Source organism: Maylandia zebra, linkage group LG22 (assembly GCF_041146795.1).
Source record: "Maylandia zebra isolate NMK-2024a linkage group LG22, Mzebra_GT3a, whole genome shotgun sequence".
NCBI lineage: Eukaryota > Metazoa > Chordata > Actinopteri > Cichliformes > Cichlidae > Maylandia > Maylandia zebra.
Genome location: NC_135187.1, coordinates 26,156,346 through 26,179,008, shown reverse-complemented (window position 1 = coordinate 26,179,008; position 22,663 = coordinate 26,156,346). Strand labels below are relative to the sequence as shown.

At 42.0% G+C, this 22,663-nt stretch overlaps 1 protein-coding gene across 3 annotated transcripts; it reads right to left on the bottom strand.

Annotated features, from left to right (window-relative positions):
- Positions 1 to 2,166: 2,166 nt before the first annotated feature.
- On the bottom strand, positions 2,167 to 22,453 carry LOC106675969 (ubiquitin carboxyl-terminal hydrolase 37-like). Of its 3 annotated transcripts, none has more exons than XM_076879139.1 (20): positions 21,599 to 22,453; positions 20,402 to 20,551; positions 9,153 to 9,221; positions 8,881 to 9,053; positions 8,701 to 8,786; positions 7,118 to 7,198; positions 6,864 to 6,919; positions 6,493 to 6,565; positions 6,300 to 6,383; positions 5,742 to 5,797; positions 5,440 to 5,496; positions 5,214 to 5,345; positions 4,999 to 5,122; positions 4,762 to 4,913; positions 4,557 to 4,656; positions 4,340 to 4,416; positions 4,054 to 4,162; positions 3,386 to 3,443; positions 3,060 to 3,217; positions 2,167 to 2,973 (listed from the first exon to the last, which is right to left on the bottom strand). In XM_076879139.1, the coding sequence occupies exons 5-20, from the start codon at positions 8,734 to 8,736 to the stop codon at positions 2,968 to 2,970; spliced, it is 1,359 nt and encodes a 452-aa protein (XP_076735254.1). In that variant the 5' UTR covers positions 8,737 to 8,786; positions 8,881 to 9,053; positions 9,153 to 9,221; positions 20,402 to 20,551; positions 21,599 to 22,453; the 3' UTR covers positions 2,167 to 2,967. The 3 variants fall into 3 exon arrangements, with proteins under 3 accessions (XP_076735254.1, XP_076735253.1, XP_076735255.1); XM_076879138.1 differs by lacking the exon at positions 21,599 to 22,453 and adding an exon at positions 21,034 to 21,511; XM_076879140.1 differs by lacking the exon at positions 21,599 to 22,453 and adding an exon at positions 20,870 to 21,004.
- Positions 22,454 to 22,663: the final 210 nt, after the last annotated feature.

Here is a 22,663-nt window from a genome sequence, read left to right as displayed (position 1 = left end):
AAATCTGAGTGTGCAGGTGCCTTTCCGTGATTGGTGCATCCATGGGACGGCCCATACAGATTGGCTAATGACCTGGAGACAACATATAAGATGACACCGCCATGGACCTCAACCTGCAGGCTTTGTGTTACCCGTCTCTTTATACAGGAGCATGTAGGGGTGGACTGCCTTTTTATTTGATTACCCTTTTCTCATGTTTTTCTTAGTTAGGGAGATAAGACATTGTCATTTGGTTTTATTCTTTTCATAAATAAGTTTTGTACATCCTTTAGATACGGTCCCTTTTGTTTGTTGTTTTGGGGTCCACCCCGAAGCTATAGTTCGCTCCTTTCCTTTGTTAGAATTCAATCACTGTGAAAAAAAATCACCATCAAAATTGTACTGGTTGTGTGATGTGCTGCTTGGGGTCAGACAGGGGTGGATCACCCTTATATTATGGTCTGGCCACCCTTAGAAAGGCCATAACACTAAAATGAAAATTAAAACTAGACTTATAACTGGCTGGTGTCCTTACCAGTGCCCTTGGGTCTGAACTGTGGGCTCCTCTTTCCAGGTGTTCGTACTGCCTGAGTGGGACCAAGATGTGCTGTCTTGCCTCTTTTGGGTTTTCTGCATGTTTCTGGCTCAACATGCAAGTATCCACTTCTTGACGTTCGCTGTTGGTTGCAGCCACTTGAGGTTTTTGGGCTCATTTGGGTTCTCAACACTGGGTGACTTTGATGGGAGTGAAAGCATCCTCACAACATAAATCACCACACTACCTGCTTTTGTTTCAGATTTTTTCTTTATCCTTGTTAACATGTTTGGGTACTGGGTTTACCTGTAATGCATTTTGTGCTCCAAAAGCTGTTATTTTGTGCAGCTGTGCTCCAAAAGCTGTTAGCATGACCTTTTTTATCATTAGATTGTGCCACACCAGCATCTGAGAGAAAAGCTTTGAGTTTGATTTTGTGTTTGTGTTTTGCAGGCACTCAGGAGAATAAGTCATGATGTTTCTTGTGTTTGTCATGTTAGTATCTCAGTGCTTGTCAATCACCAGTCAACAGTGTCACCACTGTGAACAACATCCTTCGACTGTTCGAGCCAAAACCTTGGAGAAGTCCCTGCAGCCGCTTCAAAACTCATCACTGAGCTCGATCTCTCTTTTAACACGCTGGAGACAACAATGAAAGATGACTTTCTTTCATATGCTGCTTTGACGGCTTTGTTCGTGAATAACAACAGAATCAAAACCATCCATGAAGAGACATTTCACCCGCTGATTAATTTGGAGAAACTGGACTTCCACAAACCAGTTGGAGACTTTGTCTTCTGGATGGTTTCAGAACCTGATTTCTCTCCACTATTTCAATCTTTTGGGAAACAAATATACAACACTGGGTCCGGGAAACCTTTTCCTGCCACTGAGGAGCTTGAAGACCCTCCATTTTTGAGGAGCTTTCCTTCAGTCTGTCAGTGAAAGGGATTTTGTTGAACCTTGAAACTGCCGTGACCCTGTCCAAAGACCAGCTGGCCACCTGGCCGGGTCAGTCATGGATATTCACAAATACCCCATAGTACTGGTGGAAAAGACATATCGAGGGAAAATCCATGTTCAGACCATGTTCAGTGTGTCGTGACACTTGCACGATGGAAGAACACACCCACTTGTTGGTGCCAGAAGAGCCACTGAGAAATTATTGTTTTAGCTGGCTCATTACAAGTCGATGGCTGCTCACCTGGAGTAGGATAAAACTCTGGAGCGAATAATTGCCCGATTTTACTGGACAGGAAACTGTTTTAGACTTAGAGCTTTTTATTGTCATTGTGCAGTTTCTTGCACAGTGAAATTGGGTAAGTGGAGAGCATAGAGCCGCTGTATCTGTGCGCACCACCGTCTTGCATTTTTTGCATGTTTGGCTGGTGTCACTTTTGGACTTTGCTACCTGTAGCTAAACATTTGCAGCTAAATCATTTATTTAAAAGCAGAAGCTGCAACTGATCGAGGGAATATTTGTCTGAAAACTTAAACTGAACTCCAAGGGTACCATTGCTCCAGCTCACCATCTTTACCTGAGTGAATCAGTTTGTTGAACAATCTAAATGATTCAGAAACTTCTGTGACATCAACTTAACTAAGGCTCATTACAAATTTCACAAAACACTGCTGAATACTTTTAATATTTTTTTATTAGTTATTTTTGTTTTTGTTGTTATTTTGATTTTAATAAAACAAAATAAAATAAAGAATTAAATCATTTCTTTGGTTTTTAAATTTAATTTATTTTACAAATAAATTAATAATAATATTAATAATAATAACAACAAATTAGTGCTGTCAGCGTTAACGTCATTTTACCTAATGACGTTAACGCTGACAGCACTAATTTGTTGTTCCCAGAGAGCAAGCCAAACACTGGTCCAGAAAAGGACGATCTCTAGTAGATTTTGTTTTAACCTCCTAGGACCTGGTGTCCACATATGTAGACATAACATTTTGGGTTGTCTAGACCAAAATACAAAATTTTGCTCTTCAAAAACCTGATATCCACTTATGAGGGAGGACATGACACTGCCACTGTTCAATCGAAATTTAAAATGAATGTCCTCATATGTGGATCTCATTCTTTTGAGAAACAAAAAAAAGATAGTCTGAATCTGATGTCTTGGTTTTTACCTTCATCGGGTCCCAATCAACCTAAATGGCACAGAGGAATTAAAAATGCATGCCATGAAAGTTCAGGTCTTAGGAGGTTAAAAATGTCCCTGCTGATGAGACCAGTGAATGTGGGGCGACGGTGGCAAGAAAAAACTCCCTCCTGGAGGAAGAAATCTTGGGAGGACCAGGCTCTCTGGCAGGACCCTCCCTCCTGAGGGCAATACTTACCTATACTTGTCCTCCAGTGTGCGATGGTGGGCTGGGACGACTGCTTTTCCTTCTCAGCATGATGATGACCTTAACTTCCTTCCTTCCTTCCATTTCCTGTTTCAGAACTGAGAATGAAGACAAAACTGGTTAACAAGGTAACAGGACATTTAAAAATTCTCTCACTTCAGGATGAGATGCTGTGTCTTCTTACGTTTCTCTTGTAAAACAGGATGTAGGCCGACTGCTGCTGTTCCTCACAAACTGCAGATCCAGTTGTGTGGAGCACCTGTGCGTCATTATAGGTGAGCCAGCGATCTGATGTAGAGTGCTGACTCTCCTCAGGATGGACAGAACTACAGATGTAGTGTCCTGAAATCACATTAAGACAAATGAATCCAACTTCTGGAAGTCAACTGATTCAAGCAAACAGTGATTTTGACTTAGTGCTTCTTAGAACATCAAAAGCTTTTGTGTGTGAGTCCTTCACTGAAAAGTAGCAAGTTTCATTTTCTGTTTGTCACAAGTCTGTTGTTTTACCTGACTCTGTGCCTCCATAATGACTGATGATGCTGCAAAGACTATAACAGCCACCACCCTGAGAAGGAACAAATCCAAAGAGTGTTAGTTTCATAAAGTCTCACATCAGTGCCATAATTAAGCTGATTTGCTGAGGCTACGTCCACACTAATGCGTTTTCGTTTGAAAACGCATCGTTTTCTCTCCGCTTTGACCTCCCGTCCACACCGAGACGGCGTTTTCCTCAAGGAAAAACACAGCATCTTGAAAACGCTCTCGAAAACGCATACATTTCAAAACGGAGTTGTCCCATCGCAGTGTGGACACTCGAAAACGCAGACTTTCTAAAACGATGACGCATTTTGGTCATGTGATGCAGTCATGTGAGCAATTAAACAAAGATAAGCCGAGTGCATTAGACAGCAGTTGTTTTGATTGCTCTCAACTTTGACAGCCCTAAAAAAGATTAATATCAGTTTGTACATGCTCCGGATAGCTTTTCTTCAAATTCTGTAATTCTCACTCACTTTTGCGCATGCGCAGGACTGGAACGTAAGCGTTTTCGGCCGTTTCAATGCAGACGCACAACTATTTGAAAATGACTGAAAACGCCAGTGTGGACACGGAGTTTTCAAATCTATCCGGGCTAGTGTGGACGTAGCCTGAGACGTTCTGCAGTCTGTTTTTACCTGATTGGATGGCACCACCAAGTCCCTCTGCAGCCTGACGGGGTCATCCACCTTCTTAATCTTGTAGGTTTGTGTAAAGCCAAACCTCTTCAGATGCAAGATCAGAACTCTGGCAGAAAAGAAAAAAAACACAAACAAGGTAGAAAATAAGAAGAATGAGTGTCAAACACAAACAGAAGATGGGAGAAAACGACTGCTCAAGTATTGTCTCGAAGAACTCTGATATTTGATGCGCCACAGTTTGGAAACCTGGTCAGTCGATCAATTCTGATGTGACCTTACTCACCTTGGCAGTGTATCAAAAGACGACTTCAGTTCTGAGGCCGTCCCTCCACAATCACAGCGAAATTCTATTTCTTGTTCCTGAACAACAGCACAGAGAAAACAGGCTTTATGGTAGAAAGAAATCTCAACATATGCACACACACATGCACACAAACACTAACAAAAAAGGTGTGTTAAGATCGCTGATACGACAACTCTATTGGAATTTGTGATCTTACCTTCAAGTATGTCTCTAACATGTTTATAATAGACCCCTCTGGAACAAGGTCTAGAGACAAGCTGGTGAATTCCTCTTGCTGTGATGAGTGGTGACCGCAGCTACACATTTCAGGAGTAACGTAGTTAAAGTAAAGATCAGGTACGTGGAAAAGAGGTATATGAAAATATTGCAACCAGCTCTGCGTTTCTGAAAGACAGGCTTACCTCTTGCATGTCCTCATGTTTTCCATTTTAAAAATGTGATGGTCTTCTACTGGGCAGCTATAACTTTGGCCCAGGAGAGCTGCGTTCCTCTCCAGGTGAGGTGTGAGCCTTTTGACCTCATCGAGGAATAATGTTAGGAATTCATGAGCGTCCTGAAAGAAAAGCAGAGAGATTTAAAACAGTACATCAAAATCAGAAGGTAAAGCAAAAAACGAAATGTCCAAATAGCTGACGCACTTTCTGTGCACTGCCGGTGTATTCAGGAGCTTGACTGCTGAATGCCTTCTTAAAAGCTCTTAGGTGGTGATCTTTAAGGCCATAATCTGTTGACTCGTGACAGTCCCTGACATCAATAAGCCTTCTGTAGAAAGGAAGGGTAAACAGACATTTCTGCTGTTAGATCTCTTTGTTCTTCAGGTTTTTGAAGAAAGTAGAAGGTTGACGTAGCGCACCTTAAGAGCTGAGCTTCTGGATCTGTGCTCCACAAAACCCCCTGACGCCTGATGTCTCTTATGAACTCCTCAATGTTGAGGAGGCTCTGCAGGCAGGAGTTCATGTAGCAGGTGTTTCCGATGTTTGGAAACCTGACACACACGCGCAACGTTTACAGTATCAGTGTAAAATAATTCATTTTCTCCACTTTGACAAAGTGAGTCTTTGTGCACCACGTGTACTCACCCGAAGCAGTCTATAGTCCCAGTTTGACTTTCTATTTTTTTCCCACCGCATGCTACACTGCTCCAAAAAGGTAAAAACACAAACACAAAATTAGGAAAGATGTCAAGATTCTGAGCAGTGTATGCGCATGTATGCATGAGCTTTGAAGTTGAAACATTTTGGAGGACGTCCAAAAGTAGTAAAAAAAGATGTAAATACACAAGGTGGAAGAAAAATGCCAATAAAAGGGAAATAAAACAGCTCCAACTAAACCACTGCTATAAATATCTCCAGCAGCATTAAAGAGCGGCGCATTTCTTTACCTCTGATGAGACGTAGAAGGAATTTCCTTCTCTGCCACGTTTTGTTTGTGTAATTTCTGTTTAGAAACAAGAAAACCAACATCAGTAATGGCATAAAACAAACATACCAAGTGGGTCTCTCCATGAAAAGTGTCCAGTTAGAAAATTTGGTATTATTTCATATTATTTATCACTTTAGTGAGCTGTCAGCTCATGAAGCAGATATATAGGAATATCTTTAAATAAATTAAAAACAATTTATTCATGCTTTAAATTGAGTTTTAAAGTTTGTCCTATGAAATACAAAATCCTTCATTTGGTTTTGATCAAAATTCAGTTTTTACAGAAATCATCCATCAAGCTTCATTAAAAGATTCAAAAATGCTTATTTACCATAAAAAATATTTAGAGAAACATCCTGCAAGTCTCTTCAAACTTACCTTTCTGTGAAAAAAAAAAACATTTAAACATCTTTGAACTTAATTTGAAGACATGGATGTGCTAAATTGCTCTTAATTCTTCGCATTTAACTGTGGTGAGTAAATGCTTGATGACAGTGACTCTTTCCATAAAACATACCTTCCAGAATTTAAAAAGAAACCAGCGACACTTTTTTTGTGTCTTCACAGTGTTGCTCTCTGCCTCTGCATCGCTGTCAGTTTGCTGCAGAGGACGAACAAACATAAGTTTATTAAAAAAGTAAAGTCACTTTAAATTAACAAGTGCAATTTAAAGAGAATGTGCATTTCATATGTTTCGTGTAAAAGCAAACCGAGGAACAGCAGAGGTGTCTCCATTTTCTCTTCTTCTTTTGACCATTTTCAGCAACACAAGCATCCGGGATGCTGATGAGGACAAAAGTGTAAATGTTATTTTTCAAAGTGGAAATTTTTAACAAGGAGTACATGCTGGAGATTGCAGATAAAAATTAATAACTGTAATGGAACAAAATCATGTATTTTGTACATTTACACTCTACATTTTCAAACGCTAATCTCTGAATCAATAGAAATTATAGACAAGACTAGAAGTAGTAAAAAAGATTTAAATACAAAACACCAATAAAAGGGAAATAAAACAGCTCCAACTAAACCACTGCTATAAATATCTCCAGCAGCATTAAAGAGCGGCGCATTTCTTTACCTCTGATGAGACGTAGAAGGAATTTCCTTCTCTGCCACGTTTTGTTTGTGTGATTTCTGTTTAGAAACAAGAAAAGCAACATCAGTAATGGCATAAAACAAAGTATATGGTAAGAAAATACAATATCCTTCATTTGGATTCAAAATTCAGTTTTTACAGAAATCATCCAAGAAGCTTCCTTAAAAGTTTCAAAAATGCTTATTTACCATAAGAAAACATTCAGAGAAATGTGCTGCGAGTCTCTTCAAACTTACCTTTCTGTGAAAAAGAAGTTTAAACATCTTTGGACTTGATGTGATCGCAGCCAAAATCTCCTCAGCTTTGCAAAAGTTCAACTGAAAACAAGCAGTCAAAGGTTGTATATTTATAAACTTTCAGCATAGAACGTTCATACCCTGAACAGCAAACATCAGCATTATGATGTATGGGGCTCATTTGCATATTTTGGAATGTATGCTCATTTGAACTGTATGGTGCTCGTCTCCAAGCAACTGCTACAAAAACAGGTCAAGTCAAGTGGCTTTTATTGTCATTTTAACCACGTGCAGAGGTACTGTACAGAGTGAAATGAGACCGCGTTCCTCCGAGACCCTGGTGCTATATATGACATATACGGACAAACCCAGGACTACATAAAGTGCAGTGTGCATAAATTGCAAAAATAAACAAGACAAAACAGTGCAAAACTAGACAGAACAGGACGATACAGACACAAGACAATGGAAATGTGCAAAATGCTGAGTATTGTGCAAAAGTAACTTGGTGTCTGTATGTATGTGTATGAGTGTGAGATACTGCAGATAAGTGCTTGGTAGTGACATGTGTGAAGGTGTGCGTGTGCCAGTGCAGTCACTGAGTGTTCAGGGGTCTGACGGCTTGTGGGAAGAAACTTTTCCGTAGTTTGGTAGCGAGGGCCCGGATGTTCTGGGACCTCTTTCCAGAAGGCAGCAGGGTGAAGAGTGTGTTTGAAGGCTGTGTGGGGTCCTCCAGCAAGCGGGTGTTATAAGGAGGGGAGAGGGACTCCAATGATCTTCTCAGCTGCTCTCACAATCCGTTGTAGGGTACTGCGATCTAATACGCTGCAGTTACCATACCAGACAGTGATGCAGCTACTTAGGATGCTCTTGTTAGTCCCACTGTAAAAGGTGGTGAGAATGGATGGTGGGAGATGGGCTTTCCTCAGCTTCTGCTTGAAGTAGAGACGCTGCTGGGCCTTCTTGGTTATGGAGCTGGTGTTGAGGGAGCAGGAGAGGTTCTCCGCCAGGTGGACACCAAGAAATCTGGTGCTCTTGACGACCTCCACAGAGGATCCATTCATGTTAAGTGGGCAGTGATCCCACTGTGCTCTCCTGAAGTCAACAATCTCTTTTGTTTTGTCCACGTTCACAGACAGGTTGTTGACTCTACACCTCTACAGATGGCCCGCAGTGCAACCCTTCAGCTTCCTACTAGATTCACCTATATACAAATTTAAAGACCTAGGAGACTTACTTCTCGTCACAGAGTTGTAGCATTCACAAGATTTTCAGAAAACTTGAACTCAAGGTCAAGGTCACTGATATTCAAACTGACCCCAGAACTTTAGTAGATGCACCAATGGTATCAATTCAAAATCCTACGCTTCTCGTTCCATTTTTATTTCACTATCTGTAACTAAGACAAATAAACAGTATTTGAGACACAAGTCACTATTAAAGTGGTTCGTGAGACTCCACATCTGATAACAGTATAACACACTGCTTATTTATGTAAAATTGTCATCAATAAATGTGTTCAAAACAGAAGCTACACTGGCTTTAAAAGTTTTTGTTAACTCTGACTACCTGTCTGCTCTTACCTGTTTCTTTTGCTCTCTGCTGTCTTCATCCTCCATCCAACTCTACATTGTATTGTTAGGGATGACATGATGAAACTGAAGGGTGTCTGGGCACCGAAAAAAGAAAAGAAGAGAGACTGGATTAGGCTGCAGCTGGCGTGCCATTCTCTCACTTCAGGATGAGATGCTGTGTCTTCTTACGTTAATCTTGTAAAACAGGATGTAGGCTGAGTGCTGCTGTTCCTCACAAGCTGCAGATCTAGTTGTGTGCAGCACCTGTGCGTCATTATAGGTGAGCCAAGGATGTAGAGTGTGGACTCTCCTCGGGACGGACAGAATTACAGATGCAGCAGCTGCTTCCGATGTATGGAAACCTGACACACAAACAAAAGTTTACAGTATCAGTGTAAAATAATTCATTTTGTCCAGGTTGAGAAGGTGAGATTTGGTCCTTGTGCACCACGTGTACTCACCTGAAGCCGTCTGTAGTCTGAATTTTATTTTCCATTATTTATCCACCGCCCAAATGTTTCACTGCGCTACTGCAAAAAGATAAAAACACAAACACACAATTAGACACTGAGCACTGGATGTGCATGCATGCATGAGCTTTGAAGTTTAAACTTTTTTTTATCATCAACAATTTTTATTTATTTCATTTTAAACTTCAATAACAGAGCTTAAGGATAACTACATAAATAAATAGTTTAAAAAACAAACAAACAAAAACAAAACACAACAACAAAAAACAAAACAAAGGGAAGTTATCCTATTCTTTCTTCGCACACCAATTCCCACACCACCACTCTGTCATTACTCCTCTGTTCTTCAAGTTACAGAAAGCCAGCTTGTAAAGGGGGACCAAATACAATCATATTGATGCAATTTGTCTAATAAACCATAAGTCACTTTTTCGTAAGACGCCAACTTAGCCATTGTCTTTAGCCACTCTTCATAGGGAGGGAGGGGGGGTTCTTTTTCCGCCAATGTCTTAGCAGGACCCGTTTGGCCGTAGTAAGAGCCAAAATAATCCATCTTTTTGTATAACTGGAAAAATCTACAGGGAGTGCAGAATTATTAGGCAAGTTGTATTTCTGAGGAATAATTTTATTATTGAACAACAACCATGTTCTCAATGAACCCAAAAAACTCATTAATATCAAAGCTGAATGTTTTTGGAAGTAGTTTTTGTTTTTAGTTTGAGCTATTTTAGGGGGATATCTGTGTGTGCAGGTGACTATTACTGTGCATAATTATTAGGCAACTTAACAAAAAACAAATATATACCCATTTCAATTATTTATTTTTACCAGTGAAACCAATATAACATCTCCACATTCACAAATATACATTTCTGACATTCAAAAACAAAACAACAACAAATCAGTGACCAATATAGCCACCTTTCTTTGCAAGGACACTCAAAAGCCTGCCATCCATGGATTCTGTCAGTGTTTTGATCTGTTCACCATCAACATTGCGTGCAGCAGCAACCACAGCCTCCCAGACACTGTTCAGAGAGGTGTACTGTTTTCCCTCCTTGTAAATCTCACATTTGATGATGGACCACAGGTTCTCAATGGGGTTCAGATCAGGTGAACAAGGTGGCCATGTCATTAGTTTTTCTTCTTTTATACCCTTTCTTGCCAGCCACGCTGTGGAGTACTTGGACGCGTGTGATGGAGCATTGTCCTGCATGGAAATCATGTTTTTCTTGAAGGATGCAGACTTCTTCCTGTACCACTGCTTGAAGAAGGTGTCTTCCAGAAACTGGCAGTAGGACTGGGAGTTGAGCTTGACTCCATCCTCAACCCGAAAAGGCCCCACAAGCTCATCTTTGATGATACCAGCCCAAACCAGTACTCCACCTCCACCTTGCTGGCATCTGAGTCGGATTGAGCTCTCTGCCCTTTACCAATCCAGCCACGGGCCCATCCATCTGGCCCATCAAGACTCACTCTCATGTCATCAGTCCATAAAACCTTAGAAAAATCAATCTTGAGATGTTTCTTGGCCCAGTCTTGACGTTTCAGCTTGTGTGTCTTGTTCAGTGGTGGTCGTCTTTCAGCCTTTCTTACCTTGGCCATGTCTCTGAGTATTGCACACCTTGTGCTTTTGGGCACTCCAGTGATGTTGCAGCTCTGAAATATGGCCAAACTGGTGGCAAGTGGCATCTTGGCAGCTGCACGCTTGACTTTTCTCAGTTCATGGGCAGTTATTTTGCGCCTTGGTTTTTCCACACGCTTCTTGCGACCCTGTTGACTATTTTGAATGAAACGCTTGATTGTTCGATGATCACGCTTCAGAAGCTTTGCAATTTTGAGACTGCTGCATCCCTCTGCAAGATATCTCACTATTTTTGACTTTTCTGAGCCTGTCAAGTTCTTCTTTTGACCCATTTTGCCAAAGGAAAGGACGTTGCCTAATAATTATGCACACCTGATATAGGGTGTTGATGTCATTAGACCACACCCCTTCTCATTACAGAGATGCACATCACCTAATATGCTTAATTGGTAGTAGGCTTTCGAGCCTATACAGCTTGGAGTAAGACAACATGCATGAAGAGGATGATGTGGACAAAATACTCATTTGCCTAATAATTCTGCACTCCCTGTACATCAGAAATTTCTGTGGTTATACCAAGTATGGACTGTTTTGGTGAGATAACAAATCTCCTTTTTAAAACACTGAAAATTACCTCCATTATATTTTCCCACCAATCCCGAAGTGCCGAACAGCTCCATAAGATATGTAAAATCAAAGCATTTTGACCATCACATCTCCAACATTCGTCCGTAGAGGCCAGGTTCCATTTATACAATTGTTGCGGTGTTCGATGCCACCTATGGATTATCTTAAATTGAATCAATCTACTGCCTGTTTCTTTATACATAGTATTAATATTTTGAAAACATGAATCCCATTCAACTGAAGATATGTCCAATGCCATGCCCTGGGCCCAGTAGCCCTTAACTTTAAGGAGAGGGTCAGCTGACCGTTCTTGCAATAAGTGATAAATCTTAGAGGTAATGCCTTTACCCAAGGATGATCTTGAGAGCAGGACTTCCACAGGGCTGCCCACAGGACAACTCAAAGGGGTTCCCAGCCACTTCGATAATGAACTATGTATTTGGACATATCTCCAGAATTGATTACGCTGCAACTTATATAACTCCACAATTTTATCAAAGCTTAAAAAACATTTAGTCCCACAGTCAAATAAATCTGATACATTAAGGATGCCTGCTTTACGGCACTGTAACCAGTCAACCGATGTCCCTCCAATTAAAATTATTTTATTACTCCATAAGGTTGCCGAAGGTGATTTAATAAAGTCCCAGCGACCTGCCCTATGTAATTTAAACCACAGTATCTTTGCAATTATAGGATGGGTAGTTTTATGACTGGTATCAAACAGCTCCCTCCAAGGAGAAATACCGCCATTAACTTCCGTCTCTATATGGGACCAGATGGGTTTAACTGGTGCAGTAGGTAACCAAGCTCTAAGTTGTTTCACGTTCATCACCCAATAATACCATTGGAAATTAGGCAATGAAAAACCTCCTTGTTTTGCACTCGCTTGAAGTTTCTTAATACTTAAACGATGTGGTGAGCTATCCCAAAGAAACTGCCGCATTAAAAAGTCTAGATCTTTGAAATACTTATCTGGAATGTGTAATGGAATATTAGATAAAATATAAAAGATCATGGGTGCAGTCATCATCTTAATACAACTAATTTTACCCCATATTGTGAGACACACTCTGGACCATCTACCAAATTCCATTTTTATCCTTTCAAACATTGGCTCCATATTTGCTGGAACCATCTTAGTGTAATCCGAGGTAATTTGTATCCCCAAATACCTCAAACCATTCACGGACCACAGAAACTCCCTGTCACGGCGAGTGAGATAAGCCGTATAAAAATAATAAATGAGGATCCAATCGCAGGCAGTAGTGGAGGAGTGAAGGTGGTTTATTGGACACGAAATAAATATAGACAAACAGCAAATGGAGCACAAACTAAACTAGACTGGAGACAACTAAACTACTGAATACGAACCGGAACTCAAACATGAAGCAAGGTGGACGACGGTACAAGATGGTGACGGCAGGGAACACACGGATGAAACATGGTGGAAAACACAGACAGACCAGCAACTACAATGACAGAGGACACGACTTAAATACACACAGAGAAACACAGGGGAATTACACACAGGTGGTGGACAAAGCTGGGAATAATCAACAAGACTAGACAGAGGTAAAACTGAACACACTCACATGGGACGCAGACCTTCACAATAAAACAGGAAACGAGAACACTACACCAAGACGCAGACCTGACACTGAGAGACAGACAGAATGACACATGGAACCTGAACTAAACTAAACGTGAGATACAACCGAGAACAAATCCTTAAACATGAATAAACAGAAACATAGAATTCTAATAATAATAATAATAATAATAATAATAATAGGGCAGCACGGTGGCACGGTGGTTAGCACTGTTGCCGCACAGCAAGAAGGTCCTGAGTTCAATTCCAACATCAGGCCGGGGTCTTTCTGTGTGGAGTTTGCATGTTCTCCCCGTGTTTGCGTGGGTTCTCTCCGGGTACTCCGGCTTCCTCCCACCGTCCAAAGACATGCAGCTTGTGGGGATAGGTTAATTGGATAATCCAAATTGTCACTAGGTATGAATGTGAGTGCGAATGGTTGTCTGTCCCTGTGTGTTGGCCCTGCGACAGACTGGCGACCTGTCCAGGGTGTACCCCGCCTCTCGCCCTATGACAGCTGGGATAGGCTCCAGCGCCCCCCGCGACCCTGAAAAGGACAAGCGGAAGCGAATGGATGGATGGATGGATGGAATAATAATAATAATAATAATAATAATCATAACGCCCAAAACCACAACAAACATTCAAAAATAAACTAATCAATCAAAACTCAAAATACTGGGTCGAAACTGACCCAGAACCATGACAGTACCCCCCCCCCACCTCCAAGGGCTGGCCCCCGACAGCCCCAAACAAAAAGACAGCAACAAAACAGAGCACCAGACCAGGGTGGGTGGAGGGGGTCAAGGAAGGAGGGTATGAAACCAAAAACAAGGGGCTGAAGCCCAACCAGATGAAGGCGGAGGTGAAGCCGGACCAAACGAAGACGAGGCAGGGCCAGACGAAGGCGGAGCCGGACCAGATGAAGGCCAAAACCAGTCCAAAAACACAAGAAAACAGTCCACGAAAACAGATCAAAAACAAAACCAAACTAGAGCTCAACAAGAGTCTAAGAAAAGTTCAGGGGGTCGACAACACAAGGACCAAGACAGTTCTGGAGGCCGGCCGTGCACACGGCAACGGCGGCGACGGGCAAACAGTTCTGGAGGCCGACCGTGCACACGGCAACGGCGGTGATGGGCAAACAGTTCTGGAGGCCGACCACTTGGAAGGCAGTGGCGGCCACTGAGCAGGTCCGGAGGTCGGCCGCGATGCCAGCGGCGGCGACGAACTCTTTCCGGAGGCCGTCCCCGAAGGCCATGATGCCAACTTAGAGGCCCGGAAAACGGCCGGCAGAGGCGAGGCAGAACGGGTCGAGCTGGCTCTGATGGCGGTGTGGCAACCGCAGGACCAGACGAGGCAGGACCAGACGAAGACGAGGCAGGACCAGACGAAGGCGGAGCTGAAGCCGGACCAGATGAAGGCGGAGCTGAAGCCGGACCAAACGAAGACGAGGCAGGGCCAGACGAAGGCGGAGCCGGACCAGATGAAGGCACGGAGGCTGGACCAGGCGTGGATGAAGGCACGGCAGCGGGACGGCTGCGGAACCAGACAGTGGTGATGCTGCAGGCAGTGATGCTGCAGGAGGTGATGTGGATGCAGGCAACGGTGTAGAAGCCACAGGGGATGATTCAGCAGGTGGTGGCTAAACAAACTTCCCCGGACCGTCAGCAGACGTGAGGATGTGCTTGCTGGGTCCTCCAGGACCCCCAGCAGACGAGGCATGGTGCTGGGTGGGCTCCTCAGACCCACCATCTGACTTGGCTTGAGGCTGGACGGGCAACTCGGGCCCCCCAGCTGACGACAGTTGAGGCTGGCTGGGTTCTCCCGAACCCCCAGCTGACGACACTTGAGGCTGGCTGGGCTCCTCAGGCCCTCCAGCCGACGAGGCAGGATGCTGGCTGGGTTCACCTGAACCCCCAGCTAACATGGCTTGAGACTGGACGGGCCCCTCTGGCCCTCCAGTGGAAACAGACACTGAAGCAGCAGGCACGGAGACCTCTGCCAGTGTGGACACTGGCTGGGACTGAGCAGCACAGTGGCTAGACTCAGGCAGCAACAGTGGGATGCAGTCCTCAGAGGGCTGAAAGTGTTCCCCAATACACTCAGCAGAGGACGGAGGCGGACGGGTGAACTCACTTGAACTCTCAGGGGGTGCTGAGAGCTGAGACTGTTCTGGTGAGTTCTCCGGTGAGGCTGCTGGCGCTGGCGTCTTGACCTCTAGGGGTCCAGAGTTGGCTGGTGACTGACACCCAGCCTCTGGGGAGGCCCTAGAGGGAGCAACTGTCTCTGACATGGCCAGCTTAAGAGAACCAGCAGATATTGTGGTGAAGTGTGTTCCCTGCTTTGAATGAGATAGTGAGGATGGTGGCTGAGTAAACGAGCGGACAGACAGCTGAACTGGTGGCGACAGAGCAATAGGCAGCGAAGCGGCTACAGAGTGACCTACAGGTAGCGGAGACGACTGTAGTGGAGTTGTAATAAGTGGTGGAGTGGGTGACTGAACTGAGGGCAGCGCGGCTGCTGACTGAACTGAGGGCAGCGCGGCTGCTGACTGAACTGAGGGCAGCATTACAGGCCTGGCATTTGACTGGGATGGAAGTGAGGATGGGACAATGGAGCGGACACGGTCATAAACATGGAACGAGGGTTCAGAACAGGCAGTCTTAGAAGCTATGGCCATGGGTGAGAAATCATTGTTATCCTCAGTAGAAACACAAAAAATTGCGGTAGCGGCGGGGGGGTGTAGGTGAAGCTCGTGGAGAACGAAACTCTGCACGAGCGGATGCAGAGAGTCCAATAGCCAGGGATAACCGGAAATAAGGTGTTGTAGGTTGGCTTCCACAGTGTAAAGAGAGGCGTCTCCCTCATGCTCTAACCACTGGTTAATTAATCTAGAAGCAGAGTCGATAACGGCCTCCCGAAGCTCCCTGGGTGGACTGAATGCCGCTGGATCCATAGCTGGCTGGTGCGTACTGTCACGGCGAGTGAGATAAGCCGTATAAAAATAATAAATGAGGATCAATCGCAGGCAGTAGTGGAGGAGTGAAGGTGGTTTATTGGACACGAAATAAATATAGACAAACAGCAAATGGAGCACAAACTAAACTAGACTGGAGACAACTAAACTACTGAATACGAACCGGAACTCAAACATGAAGCAAGGTGGACGACGGTACAAGATGGTGACGGCAGGGAACACACGGATGAAACATGGTGGAAAACACAGACGGACCAGCAACTACAATGACAGAGGACACGACTTAAATACACACAGAGAAACACAGGGGAATTACACACAGGTGGTGGACACATCTGGGAATAATCAACAAGACGAAACAGAGGTAAAACTGAACACACTCACATGGGACGCAGACCTTCACAATAAAACAGGAAACGAGAACACTACACCAAGACGCAGACCTGACACTGAGAGACAGACAGAATGACACATGGAACCTGAACTAAACTAAACGTGAGATACAACCGAGAACAAATCCTTAAACATGAATAAACAGAAACATAGAATTCTAATAATAATAATAATAATAATAATACTCATAGCGCCCAAAACCACAACAAACATTCAAAAATAAACTAATCAATCAAAACTCAAAATACTGGGTCGAAACTGACCCAGAACCATGACACTCCCAACTGTTTAAATAAAGTATGGGGGCAGTGTCCTGACATAGGCATTGCCTCTGATTTATCCCAGTTGACGCGATACCCTGAAAGCAGCGTAAAGCTTTCTATACATTCTAATAGGGCTGGAATTGACTTCCCAGGCTGGGTCATAAGTAACAACACATCATCTGTATATAATAGAAGCTTATGTTGACTATTACCCATCGAAATTTCAAATATATTTACATTATTTCTCAGTTTTTGTGCCAAAGGCTCTATAGCAATTACAAAAAGACCGGGGCTAAGGGGACAACCCATTTTTGTGGATCTCAGTAAAAGGAATAGGTCTGATATGAGCCCATTCGTCAATACTCGCGCTGAAGGCGAATCATATAATATCTTTATCCACCTAATAAAATTGTCACCAAAACCAAACTTTTCTAATGTCTTAAACAGATAATCCCACTCAACACAATCAAAAGCTTGTGCAGCATCCAGCGATAGGGCCACTGTTGGATATACTGAATCATATACATAATTTTGCAAATTAACCAACCGCCTAATATTATCTGAACCATAGCGGTTTGGAACAAAACCAGATTGGTCTGCATGAATTATTTTCGCCATTACTACTTTTAATCGACCCGCTAAGACCTTTGCCAAGATTTTTTGGTCAGAATTCAGCAAAGATATGGGGCGGTAACCACTTGGGTCTAAAGGGTCTTTCCCAGTTTTAAGAATAAATGTTATAAGTCCAGAGTGCATTGACTGAGGTAATGAGCCTACTTTGAACGCCTCATTATAAACATCGAGCAACAGGGGACTTAACATATCCTCAAATGCTCTATAGAAATCCAATGGTAACCCATCTAATCCTGGAGCTTTATTAAGTGGCATACTGTTAATTGCACGGGTAATCTCCTCCACTGTAATTGGAGCATCTATAATCTGCTGGTCAGTAGTAGAAAGCTGTGGCAGGTTTAAATCAGTAAAGAATGCTTCGAATTTCTGTTCATCTAAACTCCCTTGTGTAGAATAAAGATTATTGTAAAAGGCCCTGAATCCATCATTTATATGTCTAAAAGAAGTTAAAATAACCCCATCTGATTGTCGTATGCCTGGGATATGGTTCATACTGTCTTTCTGTTTAAGACGGTATGCTAATAAACGACTCGGCTTTTCTCCCATTTCCCAATATGCTTGATTAATGCGAAATAAAGCGTATTCTGCCTTTCTGTTGTACAGTACATTCAACTTATATTTAACTTTAACAATTTTATTCAACGTAACTCTGTCTTTTGTATGGGAATGTACTGCCTCAAGTGCCTTTAATTTGGCTTCTAACGTAATGATATTCTTGTTAGCTGCCTTCTTTTTAAAGGAAGCGTAAGAAATTGTCCTCCGCCTTAAGTATGCCTTCATAGCATCTGTCAATGGAAAATTGTATTTAGTAGTCAGTATAATCTTTTAGTGATATAAGTTTGCATATGGTAGAATACTGCTTGTAGTTATTTGTATTAGGAAATATTTAACCATGTATGCTTAGAGGCATATAATTAATTGTGTAGTGACAGGATGTGTGATCTCTAACAGGCTGCAGGCTTGGTGTGCACCCCAGGAATGCACCCCCACGTCCTGGGAGCATGAGAGGTTGCACCTTGTTTTATTGTTTTAACATAGCTATGTCTGTTTTAGTCTAAGTGCCTTTTGTTTAGATGAACTGCTGGACTTCCCCACCGTGTTATCTAGGGTGAACCATCTAGGGTGGGGGAGACTACCCTCTTTGTGACCAAGGATGTACCTTTTGTGCTTTTATGTATATGACCCTTTGACAAGCAGTAACACACACACACACACTGAAGTATAAAATAAAGACAAGGGCAAAGCTCAGCGCGAGTCTCAGTCTGGAGGCTGCCCTTGCTAGCAAGAAGTTCTGTGTGTTTCTCTTCTCTGAGTCTTTACTGAAGAAGTGTTTTAGAATATTTTCCCTAACAGCATCCCACCAAGTAGCCAATGTAGTGTCCTCTCGATTATTTGTCTGTTTGTAAAATTGTATTTCATCGCTTATCAATTTAATAAACCCAGAGTCTTTAATTAAGGACACATTTAGTATTTAGTATTAGTATTTATTTATTTATTGTCATTGTCAAGAACAATGAAATTGCGTTTGGGGCTTCCATACAACCCAAAAAAAAGAAGAAAATAATAAATACCCCTTAAAACCCAAGTGTACATATTTAACCCAGTGTGACTCCAATGCAATAAGACAATCCTTAGCAATAATGTTCGTAGAAATTCAGACAAAGACCTGAGAAACATGACAAAATACAACAATGCAACCCATTCAATATTATTGTACTGTGAGATATGATATCAGATATGATAGTTATCTATTTAAGAAAGAGGGGGGGGGGGGGGGGGGGGGGCAGGAGGGGGAAGAGAATAAAGATATGATGCACCAATGCAGACCAGTTCATTCCTATCTGCGGCTTTGAGGAATCTGTAAAATATTTTCAAGACATAGAAAAATTGGCACATGGTCCGAGAATACTATATTAGATTAGATTAGATTAGATAGAACTTTATTAATCCCTCGGGTGGGTTCCTCTGGGAAATTCGATTTCCAAAAAAGCACAGCACCGACAGAAGTTACAGAGTTACAGAATATTTTATATATATATATATATATATATATATAATACACACACACACACACACACACACACACACACATATATATATATATAAATACAGAGACAATATAAATAAAATATACGAAGGGGATAAATAGAATAAATAGGAATAAAAATAAAAATACAAGTGAATTGCACATTTCAAGAATTGCACATTTCAAGTATTGAGTCTATTGCACCGTTGACTATTTACAAAAGTATTGCACAAAAGGTATTGCACAGTGAGGTGAAGAGGCACTACAGCTTAGTTACCAATACTTGAATCTATAGAGTTATTCACTAAGGCTTCAGAAATAAGAAAGTAGTCGATTCTAGTATAAACATTATGAGGCGGAGAGTAAAAGGAATATTCCCTGCCTTCTGGATGCATTGTCCGCCAAATATCATTCAGACCTAAACCTGAGGTCATCTGCCTTATGGCAACTACAGATTTACTCTCTGTGCCTGTCCTAGGAAGCGATCTATCTAGGTCTTGATCCAGTATTTGATTAAAATCTCCTCCTACCACTATTTGTGCACCTTCTAATTCCAAAAGATACTGTGACAGGTTATGAAAAAAGGTGAGTATGTCCGCATTAGGTGCATAGATATTACATAAAATTATTGGTGTGTCCAGTAGTTGTCCATAAACCAATATAAATCTACCTTCCTTATCTGTTATTACTTTTGTTTCAGTAAAGCTAACTGCTTTATGAATCAGAACCGACACTCCCCTACTTTTACCAGTTCCAGGACTGGAAAAGACTTTACCTACCCAGGAACATTTAAGTTTTAAGGCTTCTGACTTACACGTGTGCATTTCTTGAATAAAGGCTATATCAACTCTTGATAATGTAACACACGATACTTTACCACTACTGAATGTAGAGAAAGTTAGGATCTTAGGCTTATGGTGTCTAGGAATCGACTAAGGCGCGAATGACACACAGCTCAAAGAACAGTCAACATTTATTCAAAACAAACCAAAAACAGTCATTCAACAGTTCACAACAGTTCCAATTGTCCATATTTGTCAGTCTGTGTATTCAGTTTTAGAGTTCAGAGTTCAGTGTTCAGAGTTCTTTTCAGTCTTTTCAGTTCAGGTGTGTGAGTATAGTGTTAATGTTAGTAGTACTACCCGGGTAGTGTATTGTTCTGAGATCTCATAAGCTTATCTGTCAAGAAGTCACGCAGTTGTCACTTTAAGTAGGCTGGAAATCTTTCCTGCATCGCAGCTGGGGATCCGGAATCCTGGCTCGCAACTTTAGACTCCAACAAAAAAACCAACCTGCACAGGGCAGTGAACATATTTTACATGAATATCATATAACAACTTAATCAACACTAGTGACCAAATGTCTCTCACTCTTTGTATATAACGACTTAATGCAATCAATAATAAAATTAATCAAAGAACCTTAAAACAATTTCCACATCATACAAATTTAACTCAAATCTCATATTTTGTGAACAGCAGTCACATCAATCCAATGAATTGAGAGAATGTACATTACTGATGCACGAGGAAAGTACAAAACATGGTCGCAGTACTATTTAGCCAAAGACTGCTCATATTTATCATCTCATTACAATAAATAAAACTTACCTACTAGCTTCCAAAGAAATATTTCCGATTGGTTTAAAACATTCACAAGTGAAGAAATAAAAAGATAATACAGCACTTAAAAGGAACACATGAAATTTACATTATACTAAGCTAATGATTAGCTGACGATTAGCTTGCTATGCTAGCGCAGTTAGTCAACTCACCGGAAATGAACAAAAAACACAAAAACAGAGGTACATCAGCATCAACAAGCGGAAAAGTAAAATCCAATTTGTGTCTTCACACACAACCTTTTTCTTGAACAAGGATTAAAGAAAAACTCGGTGAGTAGCTCCGACCAGCATACGTAGCCTTAGCGCTATTCTCCTTCTCTACAGTTCTCAACTCAAGTTCACAAGCACTAAACAATCTCATAGTGCCACCTACTGACATTCTTTGGGAACAGCAGTTCATTTTCATGAGGCAAATTTTAGGTGGGTTACAATAACTTTAGATATGTTAATATTTTCTTCCTCTTAATCCCGTTATTCAACCCCTTAACATTCCAGCTGGCTATTTTGAAATCTGTCTGTCTATCCATGTTATATGTTGTCTCCTTGACCTGGAGACAACATATAAGATGACACCGCCATGGACCTCAACCTGCAGGCTTTGTGTTACCTGTTTCTTTATACAGGAGCATGTAGGGGTGGACTGCCTTTTTATTTGATTACCCTTTTCTCATGTTTTTCTTAGTTAGGGACATTTTGGGGGACGTTATACTCTTACTTGTTAAACACATGCTCCCATCCACTCTCTTGGTCCAGAAGCTCCATAATCCAAGTGTCCCAACTCAGGTCTGATGGCCTTTTTTCAGTTGTGTTTTTAACCTCTTGGGAACTTTCACTACATTCCTTACTTGATGCAGAAAGAAGAAACGAGTCAGGGATGCATAGCAAGCACAACAAGACACCAGCAGCCCAGACCTTTCACCAACTGAAGACATTTGCAGCACCATAAAACATGACAGAGAAGAGCTGGGACTATGTGAAAGGGTGAAGTGCTGCAGTCAAGTTGCAATGGTCCTATCTTTTATACAGTCTATGGTTCACTCTATTAAGATGTGATTATTTCCAAGGTCCATTTAGTTTTAGTTAGCTGAAGCTAAACCAGAAGTTAAAACGAGATGGTGAAAAACATTTTTAGTTAATGTTACGACTGTTGTCGTAATGTTGTCTCATATGTAAATCTGAGTGTGCAGGTGCCTTTCCGTGATTGGTGCATCCATGGGACAGCCCATACAGATTGGCTAATGACCTGGAGACAACATATAAGATGACACCGCCATGGACCTCAACCTGCAGGCTTTGTGTTACCCGTCTCTTTATACAGGAGCATGTAGGGGTGGACTGCCTTTTTATTTGATTACCCTTTTCTCATGTTTTTCTTAGTTAGGGAGATAAGACATTGTCATTTGGTTTTATTCTTTTCATAAATAAGTTTTGTACATCCTTTAGATACGGTCCCTTTTGTTTGTTGTTTTGGGGTCCACCCCGAAGCTATAGTTCGCTCCTTTCCTTTGTTAGAATTCAATCACTGTGAAAAAAAATCACCATCAAAATTGTACTGGTTGTGTGATGTGCTGCTTGGGGTCAGACAGGGGTGGATCACCCTTATATTATGGTCTGGCCACCCTTAGAAAGGCCATAACACTAACTAAAATGAAAATTAAAACTAGACTTATAACTGGCTGGTGTCCTTACCAGTGACCTTGGGTCTGAACTGTGGGCTCCTCTTTCCAGGTGTTCGTACTGCCTGAGTGGGACCAAGATGTGCTGTCTTGCCTCTTTTGGG

Bases quoted from the DNA above. Each gene is read 5' to 3' on its own strand.
- LOC106675969 (XM_076879139.1), bottom strand. From the start codon at position 8,736: ATGGAGGATGAAGACAGCAGAGAGCAAAAGAAACAG. The intron at 7,199-8,700 runs GTAAGAGCAGAC...GCTTGTTTTCAG, and splicing joins GCAGAGAGCAAAAGAAACAG to TTGAACTTTTGCAAAGCTGA. The intron at 3,218-3,385 runs GTAAAACAACAG...ATGTGATTTCAG, and splicing joins TTATGGAGGCACAGAGTCAG to GACACTACATCTGTAGTTCT.